Source organism: Myxocyprinus asiaticus, chromosome 15, assembly GCF_019703515.2.
Source record: "Myxocyprinus asiaticus isolate MX2 ecotype Aquarium Trade chromosome 15, UBuf_Myxa_2, whole genome shotgun sequence".
Classification (NCBI taxonomy): Eukaryota; Metazoa; Chordata; class Actinopteri; order Cypriniformes; family Catostomidae; genus Myxocyprinus; species Myxocyprinus asiaticus.
In genome coordinates this window covers 6,338,202-6,359,987 of record NC_059358.1, presented here as the reverse complement: position 1 = coordinate 6,359,987, position 21,786 = coordinate 6,338,202, and the positions used below count along the sequence as shown (strand labels likewise).

The following is a 21,786-nucleotide window of genomic DNA, read 5'->3' as shown; positions in this document are numbered from 1 at the left end:
GCCTGTCTAGATTTGATCAAAACTGACTTTTTTCAAATAGTGATGGTGCTGTTTTTTACATCAGTAATGTCCTGACAATACTTTGTGATCAGTAGAATGCCACTTTGGTGAATTAAAGTACCAATTTCCTTCCGAAACAGCAAAATCTGTTCATTATTCCAAACCTTTGGCCGCCAGTGTATAATGCCCACTTTTGACAATCCAATACATTTCTGGTTGACAAAATCAAGTCCCACCCTTTTTTTGTTGTTGTTGTTGAATATGTTGTTTCACTAAATTTCATTTCATGTTGAGTTGAATGTTTACAACATAATATAAGCAAAAAACAAATTCTGGCTTTTGTTGAGAGCACACTAATTGCCGTGACATGATGAAGAACACCTACGTTTTCTTTTGCACTACAAATTATTTATTTTTTTTTTAAGATTTACACATTTCAATTTCATAATGTATAAAATATTTTTTTTGATTGTGCTATTGTTTAATAAATTAAACAATCAATGAAACAATTTTTTAAAGTGTTGTGTGTTAAACATTTTCACTGTTCAAGCATTCATGGTAGAGATACAAAATCACCCACTCCCCACCTCATTATTAGATTTGGACACTAAAGTTTCTGAAAAGATTCTGCTCCTTGGAACAGTGAAACATTCAATATCTGTACCGTACCGTACTTTTCGCATTATATTGATATTTCTCAAACATTCTGGTTCATTTTAAACTCCCAACTCTAATTTTTGAACTTAGATTCTTAAACTTTAATTCAACCCAAACCACAACATACATTCAAACGTAGTTTTTTTTTTAGATAATGTCACCTTTAGCTGTGCTACCTATTTTTGGTTATGCTTTATTATGTCTTATTACACGGCTCTCTGGAATACTTGATTCTGATTGGTCAAAGGCACCATCCAGCAGTCAGATACTGCTCTGAAACAACGGCACATCTGGGGATTTAGACGTATCAGAACGCTCATCCGGGTTCTGCGAGCCGTCTCTCCTGCTTCTCGGATCACTGTGCGATCTCTACAAGTAGGCTAATAAAATAATTTCAACTCAGATCAGTGTTTCATGTGCATTTATATGTTTATTTGGCAAGTAGTCTTGTAATAGTCTGAATAATGAGGAGTCAGATGGTCATTTTCACATAGTAAACACCAATAGAACTCCGATGCAAACCGGAGGTTAATTTCAGCTGTTCAGTGAATTCTTTCTTCTCAAATTACATAATTTCAACGCAAATAAATATTTTATGTCCATGTATTTATTTGGTTAGTAGCCATGTAATAAGCAGGATAATGTACAGTCAGGTAGTTGTTATCACAAAATAAACAAGAGTCTCCGCTTTGCGTCGGGGTCCTGATCACCCTGTCTGGGTTTATTGTGCGATAACAACCGTCTGACTATACATTAGCCCTTACATAAACCCAGACATAAACATCAGAGTTCTGTTGGTGTTTATTTTGTGAAAATGACCATCTGACTCCTCATTATTCAGACTATTACAAGACTACTTGCTGAATAAATAAATAAATGCACATGAAAATTGATTTGAGTGGAAATTATTTTATTAGCTTACTTGTACTGTAGAGATTGCACAGTGATCTGAGAAGCAGGAGAGATGGAATGCAAAACTGGGATGAGCGGTCTGAAACGTCTAAATCCCCGGATGTGCGGTTGTTACAAAGTGATATCTGACCGCTGGATGGCGCCATTGACCAATCAGAAATGAGTATTCCAGTGAGCCGTGTAATAATGTGCGATAACAACCAGCTGACTGTACATTATCCCTTACATACTTTACAGTTAAAGTTTGAAAATCTTCAATTTGCTTATGTTGAGAGAATGTTGATTAGTCTACTTTCTTTCATCTGTTTGCATACTGAGTTGTGTTTGCTCTGGTTCCCGTAGCTCAACTGCATAAGCATTGTGTTAACTACAGCAAGATCATGGGTTTGACTCCCAGGAAACACACACAATGATATAGGCTACATGTACTGTATTTCATTGTGTATACCTATAATTTAAGGTGTATGCCTTAAATGCACTGTTAGTCGCTTTGGATAAAAGAGTCTACTAAATGTATATGTAAATATATTTAACTATTTATAGCCACTTTTACCTTGCACAGTGGCTATGGCTGTGTCTGAACCCTGAAAAATGCTGTCTCTACAGGCAGTATACAGAAACAGGAAAGCATCAAAGCACGTCCGAATGTAATTTTTCTCGTAACATCCTGTCTACTAAGATGCCTTCATCTGGTGGCTTCTGAAGGCAGAACATGCTTCAATATGCTACAGTCCTGTGTGTGCAGTTCAGTGGTTGGAGGGGAAAAAATCAATGCAACTGAAAGAGCAGTAGAAAAACATGAATTCATAAATGTCTATTATTTTTAACCTATTCCTCTTCTGCTGAGAAATAATCTTTGAAGTCATTAAATATTCAGTAGGTTTTCTCAGTGCTTAACTGAATTTGTTCTAGATCATTAGACATGACGTTATGGTGCCTTGAAAGTCACAGATGTATAGGACATATTATCAATAACTTAAGCATTTTTGTATTGCAGATTCTCCAGCTGCATTTTTAGACAAGCACCCCCAGATCATCACTGATCCTCCACCAAATTTCACAGTGGGTGCGAGACACTGTGGCTTGTAGGCCTATCCAGGTCTCCGTATAACCATTAGGACAATGCTCCATGCCACACAGCCAGGTCAATCAAGGTGTGGATGGAGGACCACTGGATCAAGACCCTGTCATGGCCAGCCCAATCTCCAGACCTGAACCCCATTGAAAACGTCTGGAATGTGATCAAGAGGAAGATGGATGGCCACAAGCCATCAAACAAAGCCGAGCTGCTTGAATTTTTGCACCAAGCATGGCATAAACTCACCCAACAATGTGAAAGACTGGTAGAGAGCATGCCAAGACGCATGGAAGCTGTGATTGAAAATCAGGGTTATTCCAACAAATATTAATTTCTGGACTCTTCCTAAGTTAAAACATTAGTATTGTGTTGTTTAAAAATGAATATGAACTTGTTTTCTTTGCATTATTCGAGGTCTGAAAACACTGCATCTTTTTTGTTGTTTTGACCAGTTGTCATTTTCTGCAAATAAATGCTCTAAATGACAATATTTTTATTTGGAATTTGGGAGAAATGTTGTCAGTACTTTATAGAATAAAACAAAAATGTTCATTTTACTCAAACAAATACCTATAAATAGTAAATCCAGAGAAACTGATAACTTTGTGTGTGTGTGTGTGTGTGTGTGTGTGTGTGTGTGTGTGTCTTAGGCACATAAGATGTTTCACAAAACATTTCTCAACATAGCTCACCCAAAAATGAAAATGACTGAGATTGACTTAGCAGGGAGGAGAATTTATAGTAAAAAACAAAAGGACTTAAATATTGATGTTTCTCACCCTCATATCACTTCTGAGACATTGATTTAACCACTGGGGTCTTGTGGATTAGGCTGCTTTACGCTGATTTATGTGATATTTGGAGCTTCAAAATTTTGGCACTGCATTCACTTGCATTGTATGGACAAAAAGAGCTGAGAAATTCTTCTAAAAATCTTTGACTTCAGCTAATAAAAGAAAGTCGTACACATCAGGGATGACGTAAGTGTGAGAGAATTTTAATTTTTGGGTGAACTATTCTTTTAAGATTATTATTTATATCTTCTGCTTTAGTGTGTCAATAGCAGAGATGGAAACTCTTAAGTCGGACTCGTAAACAATTGACTTGAGACTTGACTTGGACTCAAAATCAGGTCATTTTGTGACTGTTTTTCCCACCGGTGTGACTACAGAGTTGGCCAACTCTCTCTCTCTCTCTCTCTCTCTCTCTCTCTCTCTCTCTCTCTCTGTCTCTCTGAATGGACAAAGCAGTCTCGAGCTCTCAACCTCACATCTCACGTTACAGCGCTGTGAGGACAATTGAGAAGCACGGCACATTGCATTCTCTGGTGCAAACCTCTCAGAGAGCAAACATTAAACGGCCCGACAATACAGCATTGATGCTGAGAAAATATTGTGACATGCACAGACATAAATTAGCATACTTTTCACATCACCGCCTTTATCATGAATTTACTATAGTAACACTAACTGTATTGACTGTACTACTATAGCTCTATTAAATTTATAATAGGCTATATTTAATATATAATAATATAATAATACATTTTCATAAGGGCAAATGCAAAATGGAATAAAGGGCTTTAAAGATTTACGGACAGCTAGTTTTCCTTGTGTGTAAAATCTGTTCTCTTTTAATGCAAAAAAAAAAATAAAATAAAATAAAAAGATAGTTTATTGATTGTTTCCATGAGTAAAGTAAAACCTTATGTATTTTATTAGACAAATTTAAATAAACAAGGCAATCCCTTAAAGTAGTCAGTTTCAATATTTCAAAATTGAATTAGCCTAAATAAATAAATAAAATAAACTAAGACTTGACTTGGACTCCACCTCAAAGACTTGACTTGGATTTGTGAACATGTCAGGTCAATAGGAAATATACATTTTAGACTCCCAAATATTCATTTTGCAAATAGAATAAAACAGAACAGGAAGCCCTACACCAGATGGCATGGTGCCCACAGAACCCCCACTGAACATCGAGTCAGTCTGGTATTACATGAAGAGACAGAAGCAATTGAAACTTAAATAGATAGAAGAACTGTGGTGAATTCACCAAGAAGCTTGGAACACCAAATATTTATTTAGCTTTTTTTATGTTGGACTTTGTATGACGTTAATTGATAAATGAAAACTGTTTATGGCATTATTTTTAATGACATCCTCACTATGCAGCATTTTTCACAAGTGCCTCAAACTTTTGCACAGTACTATATATATATATATATTTTCCCCCTTGGACAATTTATTGCCCCTTTTGGACACTTTTACGTTTATTATTGTTTCCAATAAATGCCTCTCCGAGGCTTGATGCCACACCCACTGTGTCTGTCTCTTGCTCACCCTGCCACACACTCACTGGATGTTTTTTGGTTTTGGCACCATTCTGAGTAAATTCCAGACACTGTTGTGTGTAAAAATCAGATCAGCAGTTACAGAAATACTCAAACCAGCCCATCTGACACCAACAATCATGCCATGGTCGAAATCACTAAGATCACATTTTTTCCCCATTCAGATGGATGATGTGAGCATTAACTGAAGCTCCTGACCTGTATCTGCGTGACTTTATGCATTGTACTGCTGCCACACAATTGGCTGATTAGATAATTGCATGAATAAGTAGGTGTACCTCATAAAGTGGTTGTGAGTGTGTGTATATATATATATATACCGATCAGCCACAACATTAAAACCACCTGCCTAATATTGTGTAGGTCCCCCTTGTGCCGCCAAAACAGCACCAACCCGCATTTCAGAATAGCATTCTGAGATGCTATTCTTCTCACCACAATTGTACAGAGTGGTTATCTGAGTTACCGTAGACTTTGTCAGTTTGAACCATTCTGGTTATTTTCAGTTGACCTCTCAACAGCAAGCCATTTCTGTCCACAGAACTGCCACTCACTGGATGCTTTTTGTTTTTGGCACCATTCTGAGTAAATTCTAGAGAATGATGTTTGTGAAAATCTCAGGAGATCAGCAGTTACAGAAATATTCAAACCAACCCATCTGGCACCACCAATCATGCCATGGTCCAAATCACTGAGATCATATTTTTTCCCCATTCTGACTGTTGATGTGAACATTAACTGAAGCTCCTGACCCCTATCTGCATGGTTTTATGCACTGCACTGCTGTCACACGATTGGCTGATTAGATAATCACATGGATGATGAAAAACAAAAAAACATCCAGTGAGTGGCAGATCTGTGGACGGAAATGCTTGTTGATGAGAGAGGTCAACAGAGAATGGCCAGACTGGTTCGAATTGACAAAGTCTACGGTAACTCAGATAACCGCTCTGTACAATTGTGGTGAGAAGAATATAATCTCAGAATGCTATTCTGAGATACGGGTTGGCGCTGTTTTGGCAGCACGAGGGGGACCTACACAATATTAGGCAGGTGGTGTTAATGTTGTGGCTGATCGGTGTTAAACATATTGCAAGAACCAGTGCTGTTTGACATCAATGACGTCAACGCTGGTGCAACATATATTTTGTTCTTTCCCTCACACAAATGTTTTGTATGGTTGCAGAAGACTAGGAATATAGCACTGAAGTTGTACAGACTTCTTTCAAGGCTTTTTGGTCACTATAAACTGTCCTACATTCATGAAAATAGCTGCGTAAAGATTCTTCTAAATGTATCCTTTTGTGTTTCATGGAAATAAAATAAGAGTATGTATAAGAATATAGTTTGGTACAATGAGGGTGAGTAAATTATGGCAGAAGTTCTTAAAAAAATTAAAAGGTTACAAAAGTTTAAGAGGTAACACAGAGCACTTACCATGGAGGTGAAAGGGGCCAATTTCTGGAGGGTTTAAATGCAGAAATGTGAAGCTTATAACTTTTATAGCACTTACATTAATTCTTCTGTTAAAACTCATGAATAGCTGTAAAAGTTGTCTGAATTGTAATTTTTCAGAATTACAGGGTTTACTGTGTTACAACGTCATGGCAACAAAGTTGTAAAATTGGCAATAACTTTACACAGAAACATTTAGTAAGCATTTTTATCTCACTAAAATGATGTTAACATGCATATTGTGTGTCTTGTGGCTTTTTTCCAAACATGAGTATTTTAACATTTGTAGATTAGTCCCATTAACTTCCATTGTGAGTGCCAGATTTTTGCTATTTTAAAGAAAAGAAGGGACAAGATGAAATTATTATTATTATTATTATTATTTATTTATTTATTTATTTTTGTGGAAATCAACATTATGCTACAAATATCCTGTCGGTGGAGCTTAACTCAACTAACTTGTATTAAATTGGACAGGGGCATATTCCTGTCAATGAAGGGCTTCATTGACAAGGGCAAGAGATCTCATTTTTGAACAACAGGTTCCAGTCTTTTGCAAGTGAAATAGTCTTAAATTTTTTATTTTAGATTAAAACAGATGTATTGGCAGAGTAGCATACTCTAGAAATGTGACCAACCAATTGCCAAGAAAGTGCAGAAGTGCTCAAGATGTGCCTCTCTGACTGCAATCTGTTTAGCCTTGGGAGGGGCATTGACCTACCCTCCTTGTAAATAGCTTAGGAGATTCGTTTAATCAGACCAAAATGACTTTTCCATGAATATGATTTGGCCACAGAGCCTCGCATTGAGGCCGGCCCCATCAGGTGACCTCAGGAACGCAGAAAAACATCACGTGCACCAGGACGGTTTCGCATCAGATGCAGAAATACATTGTGCTGCCATTTATCGCCTCAATGTTACCTTAGTTCATCCTTAATGCAGTCTTTATTGAAATAATTTCATTTCAGACCAATTTTATCTGGAAAAAGAACCAGTAAATGGGTGTACGAGAGAGGCGCCAACAATGCACAAGCTAACCAAAGAGGATTTGATGCAGACATGGAAAATTTTCCATATGCTGAGGTTCTTCCTGGTCTAACAAGCTGAAAACAGAAAGGAAAAAAGTCTACATAGAGGGTTAACTTGGTTTACCTTCAGAAGAACCCATGGCTCATCTTAATAAGATCTGGAAACAAGTAAACTCTAGAGGTAACTTGTCTTGGGATGTGCTTGAAAATGAATCAGATTTGGCGTTAAATTGAGAAAAATCTAGTTCAAAAAGGACTAATTATGGTTAGTGGTTTTCATACATTTTATACAGGAATATCAAGTTTAAAGGAATAGTTCACCCAAGATTTCATTTACTCCCCCTCATGCCATCCCAGATGTGTATGAATTTCCTTCTTCTGCTGAACACAAAATAATATTTTTAGAAGAATATCTCAGCTCTTTAGGTCTTCACAATGCAAGTGAATGGTAACCAAAATTGGAAGCTCCAAAAAGCACATAAAGACAGCATAAAAGTAATCCATACGAATCCAGTAGTTAAAACTATATCTTCAAAAGCAATATTATAGGTGTGTGTGTGTGAGAAACAGATAGACTTTTTTATTATAAATTCTCCTCATGCCCAGTACGTGCCGATATGCACAAAGAATGCAATCACCAAAAACAGAAGAAGAATGTGAAAGCCTTCTAAAAATCTTTGTGTACAGCAGAAGAAAGAATCTCATACACATCTAGGATGGCATGAGAGTGAGTAAATGATGAGAGAATTTTCATTTTTTGGGTGAACTATCAGTTCAAAGTCAGTATAGGCCCACAAACAAGAACTAATCTGTTAATGTTTTATCTAAGAAAGTAAATATAGAGGAAAGTGTCTAAGGTCGTCATGACTATATCACTAAAAATAGAGAATCTTTTGAAGATTCTGAGTAAAAATCACACAGATGACTTAAAGGAAAATGGCCTATAAAAATACAAAAACACATACAGGTGCATCTCAATAAATTAGAATGTCGTGGAAAAGTTCATTTATTTCAGTAATTCAACTCAAATTGTGAAACTCGTGTATTAAATAAATTCAATGCACACAGACTGAAGTAGTTTAAGTCTTTGGTTCTTTTAATTGTGATGATTTTGGCTCACATTTAACAAAAACCCACCAATTCACTATCTCAAAAAATTAGAATACATCATAAGACCAATAGAAAAAAAACATTTTTAGTGAATTGTTGGCCTTCTGGAAAGTATGTTCATTTACTGTATATGTACCCAATACTTGGTAGGGGCTCCTTTTGCTTTAATTACTGCCTCAATTCGGCGTGGCATGGAGGTGATCAGTTTGTGGCACTGCTGAGGTGGTATGGAAGCCTAGGTTTCTTTGACAGTGGCCTTCAGCTCATCTGCATTTTTTGGTCTCTTGTTTCTCATTTTCCTCTTGACAATACCCCATAGATTCTCTATGGGGTTCAGGTTTGGTGAGTTTGCTGGCCAGTCAAGCACACCAACACCATGGTCATTTAACCAACTTTTGGTGCTTTTGGCAGTGTGGGCAGGTGCCAAATCCTGCTGGAAAATGAAATCAGCATCTTTAAAAAGCTGGTCAGCAGAAGGAAGCATGAAGTGCTCCAAAATTTCTTGGTAAACGGGTGCAGTGACTTTGGTTTTCAAAAAACACAATGGACCAACACCAGCAGATGACATTGCACCCCAAATCATCACAGACTGTGGAAACTTAACACTGGACTTCAAGCAACTTGGGCTATGAGCTTCTCCACCCTTCCTCCAGACTCTAGGACCTTGGTTTCCAAATGAAATACAAAACTTGCTCTCATCTGAAAAGAGGACTTTGGACCACTGGGCAACAGTCCAGTTCTTCTTCTCCTTAGCCCAGGTAAGACGCCTCTGACGTTGTCTGTGGTTCAGGAGTGGCTTAACAAGAGGATTACGACAACTGTAGCCAAATTCCTTGACATGTCTGTGTCTTGATGCCTTGACCCCAGCCTCAGTCCATTCCTTGTGAAGTTCACCCAAATTCTTGAATTGATTTTGCTTGACAATCATAAGGCTGCGGTTCTCTCGGTTGGTTGTGCATCTTTTTCTTCCACACTTTTTCCTTCCACTCAACTTTCTTTCTGTTTGGCAATGAATGTTTGTGGCTTACCCTCCTTGTGAAGGGTGTCAATGATTGTCTTCTGGACAACTGTCAGATCAGCAGTCTTCCCCATGATTGTGTAGCCTAGTGAACCAAACTGAGAGAACATTTTGAAGGCTCAGGAAACCTTTGCAGTTGTTTTGAGTTGATTAGCTGATTGGCATGTCACCATATTCTAATTTTTTGAGATAGTGAATTGGTGGGTTTTTGTTAAATGTGAGCCAAAATCATCACAATTAAAAGAACCAGAGACTTAAACTACTTCAGTCTGTGTGCACTGAATTTATTTAATACACGAGTTTCACAATTTGAGTTGAATTACTGAAATAAATGAACTTTTCCACGACATTCTAATTTATTGAGATGCACCTGTATTTCTCGATACATGCCCTGAATGGCTTAAACTCCATATGTGCTGAATAAATAAATACACAGAGCACACAGATCATATAAACTGCATGGTATAATCGCAACTTCACAAAATGTGCAAGTACCAGATAGCTGTAAAGGAATTTAACATAGACGGCAAGTCACACGGTTTACAGGAAGAGTGTGCAGAGAGTTATGCAAATCTGTTCTTTGTCAAACAATAAAATATTGTAGTGTGTGCAAAGTGGGTGTTGACATCATTAACAATCATGTTTAAGAGTTACAGATGTACATTCATGATTTTATAAAAACAAATAGTTCCAGTCCTGGATGCTCACTGGTCAAAGCCTCATTCCATCTTTGCTAAAATACACAATATAAATGTACTAACAAACAGCTGTGATGTGACACACCTGTATTATCGTTGAGCAGCACCAAAAGAGTCCAACAAGTTTACACGATGGGACTATACTAGCGGAAAGATGGTGCTCAATTACTTTGCTAAAATATTCTGATGAAAATGTGTGTCCTAATATTTGTATTATTGAGTAAACCTACTTAAGGTTGTGCTATATTGCTCTACATTGTGTATCCAGGTTTGGGGAGTAACGGAATACATGTAATGGAATTACGTATTTAAAATACAAAACATAAGTAACTGTATTCCACTACAGTTACAATTTAAATCATTGCTAATTAGAATACAGCTACATTCAAAAAGTATTTTGATTACTGAAGAGATTACTTTGCATTTTATTGTCATTTATTTCATTTAATATTTAGTCCTTTCAGATGGAAAACATTTATACATATAAATGATGCGATCCAAAGTGCATTTGAACAGCGGTGAAACACTTTCTTATGATGTGTTACATTCATACGAGCAGACAGAGAAGTAAGTTTGAAGTAAGTTTGGAGCAGAAGAAATAGAAATAAACCTTGTGTAAATTGTCAGCTTTAAGCTAAGCTAAAATGCTTTTTCTAGCCATTTTACATGCACGTTACCAGGCACAATCATATTTTTTTTATCAAGAAAATTCACATTAGATCATAATTTCTTTTTTTCTAGTAAGACCTTTGATATTAGGTCAAAAATCGTATTCTTGATAATTTTTTTATTGTTTTCCTGTAAAAATATCTAAAAATCCTTAAAACAACACTTTTTTGAAACAACACTGCATAAGATATTTAGGTTTTTCAGAGAATGTATTTTTAACGTGTATTTTGTCTTACTGTACTGGCAGAGTTTTTATAGTCAAAACAAGTGAAAAAATCTACCAGTGCTGAAGAAGTAATCCAAAGTATTTAGAATACGTTACTGACCTTGAGTAATCTAACAGAATATGTTACAAATTACATTTTACAGCATGTATTCTGTAATCTGTAGTGGAATACATTTCAAAAGTAACCCTCCCAACCCTGTGTGTATCATGTTAAACATACTGTATACTGCCAATGATATTGTACTGACATGCTGATAAAGTGACTTGCCAACCTTTAAAATCATGTTCAAGATAGTAGACCCTGAATTTAGCAAATGAAAAATAATACTTTCTGAAGCTCTGGCTTTTGTTGACTATTTCAGATCCTTTAGTGACTATCCTATAAGGAACAAGGTCCCACCCACTGATTCAGCAGTACCATCAATGTAATCCCACAAAAGCAAAACCTCAGACATACCTGTGGTGCAACCAAAGCTACCTTAATATCTGCATGGTTTGAAAATAGCCATGTTTAATCCTGGCCTAGAATTCTGATCCTCCAGTCACAGAAACAAACTGACGTGGGAGGAAAGTCAGGGAGGTTTTACTGTAATATGCCAAACAGCTTAATCCTGATTTATTAATCACTGAACCATTACTGTATGGTGTACCTAAATCAAAAAATGTTATATTTGAGCTTCCTCAGAGCAGCCTAAGAAAGACCAACAGCATTTTTAAATTTGGAGGAGATCCTTTTGTCAGTCTCATAGGTTTTGAACCCTCATGCGCTTGTGTCATGGTTCTATCATCTTTTGCTCAAGGCGTCTGTGTGGTTACCTTGGCACTGCAATTACATTTCTCCTCTGGCATTTTCCTCTCCTTCCTTCAGTGGCACTGATTTGTTGATACTTAAACCTCTTAATGCCACCTGGTGGTAGAATTGTGCAAAGAGCCAGAGAAGAAATGTAAGAAGAAAGTCATTTGGTTTCTGAAATAATGTTTGTATCCTTCCATTACTAAAAGGGAGATACTTTTCCGATACAATCGTGGCTCATCTTACCCCACTGTCCCATATACACGTAATGTCTAGAACATCAAATGAGGCGAGTGACCGGGCTAAACCTGCTTAACACATCATGAAAGGAAGCTGCTTTATCCAAAATCAGTTGTGAAAGATGAATTCACTGGAAAACTTGTATGCAGGTGTGGATAAAAATACATGGACAAGGGTCATGCCAAAGTGATGTAGTTATTTATACCAAAAAAACTGTGCAGTAACAACATTTTAGAGAAAATAAAGTAAGAATAAACATTTAACTTGATAATGGTGTTGCAGATGTAGTAGACTGTATGTATTAAGAGAAATATGGAAACATGTTCTAACAACAATGTATCCTTGGCTTTGTATCTTGTCTTTTTAACATGCAGGACTGGCAGTGACCTCTTCCAGGAGTGGCTTGTGAATTTGTGGGTCCTCCACAGACTGCAAAACCAAAAACAAGCATTGGCACACAGATCAGCTTTCTTAAATCTTCATGATCAGAGTGAATTTGCATGTTTGTTGCAATTGTGGTGATAATACAATACCTTTGCATCCCCACCCTTCTTGCATAAAGCTTTTCCAGTCAAAACGCAGAAACTGATAGTCACACAGAGCTGAAGGACTGCAAAAACAATCAACATGATATCTAGTCCTCCGAGGATCATCTAGAGGTGAGAAAAGACCAGTGTGTTAGAAACACAGAATGAGCACCAGCTCTAATCCAGTCTGAAATGAACGTGAATCTTAAAGTATTCTGATAGCACGGTACAGCTAGCTAGTACAAATGCAATAACTGTTGGATTGCAAGAAATTTGATGCAGCAAAGTACACCATCTAATAATAACAAGAAAATCATTACCTGATTCAGATTTTTGTAGTACAGACACATCTCAGTATCCTTCCTCTGTTCAGGGGAAGGTGTTTCATGGTAACTAAAATCTGAATAATATTCACAGTATTGATTACTTCCCATGGCCAGGTCCACTGAACAAAGTACAACAGCTGTGATGGCCAGTGCAGCACTAAAAATGTTCAGGATCATTGCAATGACCAGCTGTAATAAACAAAATAAACAGGTGATTTAAAAAAAAAAAAAACAGAACTGTCAAAAAAAATCGGAACGTAAGATGGCTTTGATGCAAACTTACCAGACATGAACTGGGAAACTTGGCTGCGAGAACACACATGATTCCAACTAGAAGGAACTAAAAGCAAAGCAAACAAAATACATGTCAATTGTTCAAATTTAAAGTGTAAATGCAAACCACCAGATTTCACATTATTGTAAAAAAAATAAACAAACAAAACATCCATCTCAATTAATTACCTACACCACTAGCAAATCAAACAGCACATGAACACGAATGTGAAAATAATTGTCAGGTATCCTGAAAGACACCATAAAATCAAATGGAATTTTTTTCATAATCTTTTATTACCATTTTGAAAAAACAAATTGACCCAAGTATTGAGCAGCTTTGTTTTAAAGTATTAGAAATATATTTGAAAAAAAATGTAGTTCGTCATCATTACTAGCCCATTTAATTTACTTTCAATTCACAACATCAACTGATTTAGAAACATTAGAATGAGCAGAATGAGTGATAATTCTTACCACACTACCAATCCAAATAGGAGCTTTAGTGTCCATAAGGTCATTAAATATCCAGACACTTGCAAGGAAAATCCCCACCACGATATTGATGACTCCAACTATTATCTGCACAATCTATGGAATAAGACACAGTAGTTTTTCCTACTTGGTATCAATCAATATTTTAGTACCTTTTCCCAGAAGAGAAAGACTACATTTTTTTTTTTTTTTTTTTTAAACATATATATGCTAAAAGATCATGTTGTCAAGTTTTAGAAATACACTTGCACATTACTGACCTCAACGTTTACAGGCATAGACAAAAAGCTACAAAAATCCAATTTTGATTATTTTTTTTTATTGGGTTTGAAGGGTACATTTATCAAATGGGGCTTTTCCACTGCACGGTACAGCTCAACTCGACTCAACTCTGCTCACTTTTTTGGGGTTTTCCGCTGTGGATAGTACCTGTTACCTGATACGTTTTTTAGTACCACCTCGGTCGAGGTTCCAAGCGAGCCGAGCCGATACTAAATGTGACGTCAAAACCCTGCAGATCACTGATTGGTCAGAGAGAATCGTCACTACCAGCGTCATTGGATTTGCGACACGGGACATCAACCCGCTAGTTTTAAAGTTAGCAACAGCAATATCATTTGTTCACGTGACTTTCGAATTGTAAAAAGAAATGGCTGTGCGCCGTGGGCAATAAACGAGGTGCAGACGTTCCTCTCATTAGCGACGAACGAAACGACACAAACGAAAAGTCTTTCAGGAAGTGTCTCAGCTGTTGGCCGCACACTGCTACCACCGGACCTACCAACAGTGTAGGGAAAAGTTAAAAAAACGTAAGTGGTTCAAACAGAAGAAAGTGGAAGTGGTTCGACCAAATGGACGCTATCTATGGCAACAGACCAGTGAGCAATGGGTGGGATAGAGTGCCCTGGACTCGGCATTGTTGGAGTCCATGATGAAGGATGGAACGTTTTGTTAAGTTAACTCTATATTCTGTTTGAAAGCTTCACTTTATTTAGTTGACCAGCTACTGGAAAGCTTGCTTCTAAAACAACCAGGCCAATTTAACTGTTACACTTGTGTAAAATCACCATGCAACAACTGTTTTATGCAGCACAAAGAGCTAGAAGCTAACAGCTAGCGGTCGTGTTATTGTTTATGGTCAGTAATGTTTGTGTCGCGTTTAAGATGATGTCACGGCAGTAGAGGTGGCGCAACTATGACGATCAGCCTATAATCCCACCCATGTTGAGATGGCACTAAACTGCAGTGGAAAAGCAAGCTCAGAAAAGTAAAGCGAGCAGAGTCGAGTCGAGTCGAACCATAACATGCAGTGAAAAAGTGCCAAAATACATCCAAACCAGCCTCAAATCCCAAGACATTATGAAAATATTAAATAGATAATAAGTGTAATTGTCTAACTCACCCCAAGAGCTGTCTGTGTGTTCTTCAACTTCCCCGTCATATCTCGAGATACAGAATACACTGGACTGTAGCACAGGACACCCAGAATCTGACACAGAAGGGGCCATTTGCTCTTTGGATTTGAGCTGATGGTGAGGACAGTCACCCCCTCACCCTTAGCAATTGTCAGAGACATCCTGAAGCTGTGAGCACACGGAAGTGATCGAGTGATCAGGTTTTGGAGCAGAAACAAGCACAGCTCATTCACCAACAGTTTAATTAGACGTGAAAGAAGGGTGTTCTACAGCTATTGAACATTTACACCATTACTGCCAAAGAAAATAGATACAGTTCATTTAGTACACATTGGCATAGCAGTGCATGAAGTGGCATGGGGTAAGTTGTGACAATGGAAGCCTGCAATTTATTGACACTTATATGAGAATAACCTTTTTTGAAATATGATCTACTAACTCAAGTTAAAAAAGCAATTTGACAATATCTACAATATGTTTACAATACATTATTTAAACTAAATTATTTAACTCAATGTGATTGTAGAATTCACAGAAATGTCCTAATTTAGGTTTTGAAGTATGAGATTGTAGCATACAATGGGGCTAGGTCCCCCAGGGTAAAAGACACATTTTATTTACATTTTTCAAATAACACTAAATAAAAACTTCTACAGAACTTTCCTTAACACCTGTTTGCTATAATGCACTGCATATTTTCCTGATCCATGAGGTCATTGCATGCAACATCTAAAGGTTGATTTTGAGGTAATTTGATCTAATATTTAATCATTTTTAAAATCGTGCAAATTTATGTCGCTAATAAAAAATTCTGAAATTATCGCATTTATTTTGAGACAAAATACTTATTTGTTATTTTCAGTTTTGTGCAAGATGATTAAATCAAACGTTTTTCAATAACTGTCCAATAAGTTAAAGGATAGTATTTGGGGTAAAAAAAAAAAAAAACTGTTGCAGGGGTCAAAAGCCCCAGTAAAACACATTGTTTTTCTTGAGTGAGGCGAACAGATTTGTTATGAAAAATGTTGAAAGTGAGCTCAACTTGACTGATCCAATTACAATGGAGATTCATTTTTTTTTATAGAATACTTGAGATGTTATGAAATGCCAAATGTGTTTGAAATTAACAGGATATAGTTAACACTTTTCTGAAGTAGTTCAATAAGAATCACCTTCATTTGTTACTCAAAAAAGCAACATGCTGTCTCAAGTGGACAAAATGTGCACTATAACTGTTTATATCCCTGTATTTACACACTATCACTGCAACCCCCTGGAGGCCTTATTTTTATTTATTTTTTTTACATTTTTTTTTTTATAAATAATAATAATAATAATAATAATAATAAATAACCCTCCAAATAACCTTCCGTTATTATATATTTTCAAACAAATAATGTTGCTCCATCGTTAAAGAATAAAAATATATATATATATATTTTGTTTTTCAATCTTCATACAATTTGTGACCAGAAAAGATGTGCCTTTGTGACCCTACCATACTACCAGAAAAAGAAGAAAAAAACATTTGTGCATTTGGACTTTTGATTTAACAGCTTTAAAATAGCAACAACATATAGTAGGCCTTGTGACAACTTCCCCGTCTTGTGTTTTTATTTATTTATTTATTTTTTTTTTAATCGCCAAAATAGTTATGGAAATGCATCACATTTCATTCCTTATTGCTAAGCAAGTTCTAAACATGCCTGATTATTAAAACAGCTTTGTTGATTGTTGTTTTTCAAGAGTCTCTCTTGCACCGCCTTAAAGTTTGTTGGATAAAAAATAAGTGCGTACTCTACCAGCGTTACGTCTGCTACAAGGAAGTTGTCGAGATTCAGGTCTCAATGTTTATTCACGGAATTCTTCTTTCCCAATAATAGCCTATATATTTCAAAGATCATAACAAAAACACTCTCCGACTCACCTTGCGTGTAATTCTGTATGTAACAGTCACGAATCAAGTTCGACTCTTTTAGTGGAGAACAATCCTGAAATAAACAGCGCTTCGGAAAGTTTGAAAAACACTATTTCGAAAGACTTCAGAGCGAATCAAACCGAGAAAGGTACGTGGTTTCAGCAAAATCGACGAGGTGTTTGAAGCCTGTTTATCACCAGCACAGGTTTCGTTTCGAAGTGTGAGTCGTTTGACGCCAGAAGGAGTCGATTCCAACTGTCGAATCAAATGTATGACCAAACTGTTCTCGAGTCAGTGTTGTAAATGCTATTGTTCATAAACTGATTCAAACAAGTTTGGGATGATGGACAAGGTAGATTTCCTGCATATCACCTATACGTACAGTAAACACAAAAGCAACGTTTCCATTTCGTTTGACCAGCAGATATCCTCAGCGTGCGTGTTTCGAGCACTCATTTTGAATCATTTCGCAAAGCTGGTTCAATTGATTCGAAGTATCAGAAAGCATCGATTCTCCCTTCGCATGTTGTGGGCGGAGCTGTTTTCCCGTCAGTGATGAAATTCAACAGGAAATGTTCTTCCTCTTGAATATTCACAAAAAAGTATGTTATGTTAGTCTAGTGTCATTATGACAAGCAACATGGTAAAAACAAACATTAAGCCTCAATGCACAGTGTAGAATATTTTATATCATGAAAAGTATTGTAAAAATAATAAATTCCAGTTACACAAATCTGTTTTCTCTGGCAGTGGTTTTGTATGTTGTGTTCAAAATTTATTTCAAGTTAAGTATTTATTTATTTATTTAATTCTGCCCTCCGAATACCGTCAGAAAGCTTTTGCTGAAAAAAATGTGTTGTAAGCAACATTGTTGATAATGATAAATATAATAAGCTTAAAGGTGCACTATGTAATATTTTCCTTCTTAAGAAACAAATTATAATTTTGAAACATATGTAGGAAATCATGACCACTCGCATTAAAATGAAGACTCCAGTCATATCAGTAACCTTATAAAAGCCGTTTTATTCTACATGGAGAGGGTCCACACATGGGGGCGGCCATGTTTGAATCATATATTATATGATACTAATCGAATATACCGAATACTAATCACTTAATCTCAGTAACCGTCCTGTTATTTGACACTTTCACTCATTGATTAAAGTAATCATGTCTGACTGTAAATTGTGAATATTTACATTGGCATCAGTAATTGAAAACTGTTGTGTTTGAATGATGCTACATCCAGGCCACTAGGTGTCAGTGTAAGTCTAAGACGACATGAACAAGAACTTAGTGCACCTTTAAAGGTTTGTGTAATGCTTCACATTTCTGTTTTCAGGCCATACTAATAGAAAAACGGTTTGAAATTTTTCATTTTTCTGGTTACTTCATGAGGTGATAATTGACCTTTTTTTCTCCATTTCTTTAAACTGAAATGTGAAGCATTACACGGACCTATAAATATATCTATAAAGTCTCAATGCACTATGTAGAACATCAAAAATATAGAGTGTTTTAGAAAATATAATTTTTTTTTTAAGTTATTATGAGTATTTTAAAAGTTGAGGCTGTATGTATATCCAAACAAGAATGTGTTTGTAATACTTATAAATTCTTTTTTAAATACTGATATTGAGGAAAAAACTGATAATTGAGACAACAAAGATAATAGAAACTGTAGAAATTATACTTTTCAAACAATTTATTCCACTTCCAAACATTTGCCATTACACCAGTTAAATCAGTTGATACTGCATATGATCACAATTACATTCAGTTCCTTTGCTTGATTACCTACCTTAATTAAAAAGTGTTTGGTTTGAAGAAACAGAATCAGAACAAAAATTACAGACTAAAAGTCTAGGTATTGAATTTTATTAATAACAGACTATTAAGCAGAGACGGGCCACTTCTATTAAATTGAATGGGAGAAATTGGAATGCCCAACCAAGAAGCTCTAGCGCCCAAGTCAACGGATGTCAATGGCGTCGTTAGGCCTGGGCTTCCGAGGCTTAAGCCCCGGGTCTTTTGATCCAATTCCAATAATATATTTGTACTCCAATTGTTTACCATAACGGCATTGCTGCGCGATTATATACAGACGTCTACTTGCGTGACTTGCAATCACACGAATGCACCGCTTACTTCGCACGACTCCTCCCATGACAAAATGTGTTCAGAAAAACATGTATATTATTTTTAAAATCAGAGTATTCTTGGGGTTCACGTGACACCATGCAAGAGACAGACGTGTGAGACACGAGCTCTGCGAACTTTGCTAGTTTTTAAATTATTTTCATGTTGTGATCTGGTGAGATTCGATACACCCAATTACATACTTGCTCTTTGAGGTAAATATGGTAAAGAAGTCAAAATTCTTATTAAAAGACACTTACGTGTTCAAGCTGAGGCCTCTGACGGGACTGCGGACCGGAGACTCGATTTGGATGGCACGTCGGGAGAAGATATTCAGCGTCAGTTGTCCAACATGTCGGTGATGCTGATGAAGGTTCTTGCTGACTTGGAAGATCTCGCTGTAATACGTCGATCGATTATGGCAATGGAAACAAAATTCTCTGAGTTGTTTACAAGAGTGACAGAAGTTGAAAAACGAATCGATTATCTTGAGTCATCGGAAAGGGAATTAACCGCTAATCCGCCCGCGTCCAAAACAGATTTGGAATTAATTTCGGAAAAACTGGAATATTTTGAAAATATGAGCCGAAGGAATAACATATGAATTGTTGGAATTCCTGAGCATGAAGAGGGCAGAGATATGGTGAAATTCCTGGACGAGTTTTTCCCGAGTCTGCTCGACATAACAGGCCACAAGCTGGAAATTGAGCGAGCTCACAGAGTCCCGGCTCACAGATCTGCTGAGGGAGATTCTGGCCAAAGATTCTGGCCAAATTTCTGAAATCATCCGATAAAGATCTTGTGTTGCACCAGGCGAGGAGCAAAGGGAAGCTTTCTTGGAAGAACCATAATATTTTCTTGTTCCCGGACTTTGCGAATTCCACAAGAGGGAAATGCGATCGGTTCAAGGAATGCAAGAAACCCTTACATCAGAAAAAGTTCTCGTTTGCTCTGATGTTCCCGGCCAAACTGAGAATAGAAACGAAGAATGGTCGCAAAGTATTACTTGTCCAAAACAGGCACTCTCCTTTATAAATAGATTGGAGTAAGCCATTTGATGTTTCTTATATTAGTGGACTGACTCGCGGTTCAGGAACTCTATTATCTGAGGAAGCTGGGTGCCATTTTTTTTCTTTTTGCGTTGACTCCGCCTAGAAGCTGGAGTTTGTTTTATGACATGATTTTTTTGTTACACTGAAGTTCCCGGCCAGATCGAGAATGGACACTTTGGATGACCATAAAATATCTATATGCTCACATAAAAGATGTCTTTTATAAAGTTGATGGGCTGAGTAAGTTATGGTGTTTTTTTTTTTTTTTTTGCACGGCCTCCGAGTTAGTTTGGCTTTTGATCATCCGAGGAACCGGGATGCCGGTTTTGTTTTTCACGCTGGCTCTGCCTAATGGCTGGAGCTTGTTTTGTGGAATTACACTACTTCAGGACAGTTGTGGTTAAATATGTTTGTTCTTTGTGCTTATGCCTCCTAGTAGAATGATTACCTCATCTGCAGCACTCATAACATCCAGCTCACTGAACAATTGTTTGTCTGTCCAAGGAAACTGAACGGCTTTATATCAGCTGGAGTATATTTTGTGGAGGAACACACCTTCAAAACAGTTCTGTGAATGAATCTACATGTTTTTTCTGTTATTCTGCCTGTTGGCAGGGGTATGTTTTACAAAGTGTTTCCTGTTATTGTAATTGTGCCTCACAAAATTTGTGCAGAAGCACCGGACTCCAGCAATCCGATGGCAAAGTCGTCGCGGGAGCTCTCGTAGGCGTACATGGACTCTTTGAGTTTAGAGGGATTGTTGCTGGTTGGCGCTGTTGTGGGTGGGGTAATGCGCACGTTTTTCTTTTTTCTGTTTGTTTTGTTCCGGGGGAAGTTCGGGGTTTGATTGTTGCATTAATGGGGAATGTGGTCTGTGTAATCTTGTTTTTGACACACTCATTTTTTTATTTTTTATTATATCAATATGTCAAATGTTAATATGAGTGGATTGTCTCTCTCCACATGGAATGTAAATGGGTTGGGGCACCCCATAAAAAGAAGGAAGGTTATTTCTATTCTTAAGCGCAAGAAATTTGATATAGTGTTTCTTCAAGAAACGCATCTTTCCCCGCAAGAAGCTGAAAAATTTGGGAAGATATGGGGTGGGCATGTTTTCTTTAGTGCTGGCTCAAGTAAGAGCAGGGGAGTCATTACACTGATAAGTAAGCATCTACAATTCAAATGTCTCAAACAGACTAAAGATAAATTAGGAAGAGTCATTGTTGTGTTAGGAGAAATTATGGGGCAAAGGTTGATTTTGGCTAATATTTACGCACCTAACGTTGATGATCAGGGCTTTTTTTATTGATCTTGAAGGGATGTTGCAAGCTGCTGGCACCCCTCATGATATAATATTGGGAGGAGACTTTAATCTTTTGATAGACTCAGTCCTTGATC

General features: G+C 36.9%; 1 protein-coding gene across 1 annotated transcript; it reads right to left on the bottom strand.

The window, feature by feature from the left end:
• Nucleotides 1-12,421: 12,421 nt before the first annotated feature.
• On the bottom strand, nt 12,422-17,433 carry LOC127453211 (transmembrane protein 176A-like). Its single transcript, XM_051719456.1, has 7 exons — nt 17,204-17,433; nt 15,264-15,444; nt 13,844-13,957; nt 13,377-13,433; nt 13,088-13,282; nt 12,774-12,893; nt 12,422-12,669 (listed from the first exon to the last, which is right to left on the bottom strand). Exons 2-7 carry the CDS (start codon nt 15,435-15,437, stop codon nt 12,604-12,606), a joined length of 726 nt encoding a protein of 241 aa, XP_051575416.1. The 5' UTR covers nt 15,438-15,444; nt 17,204-17,433; the 3' UTR covers nt 12,422-12,603.
• Nucleotides 17,434-21,786: the final 4,353 nt, after the last annotated feature.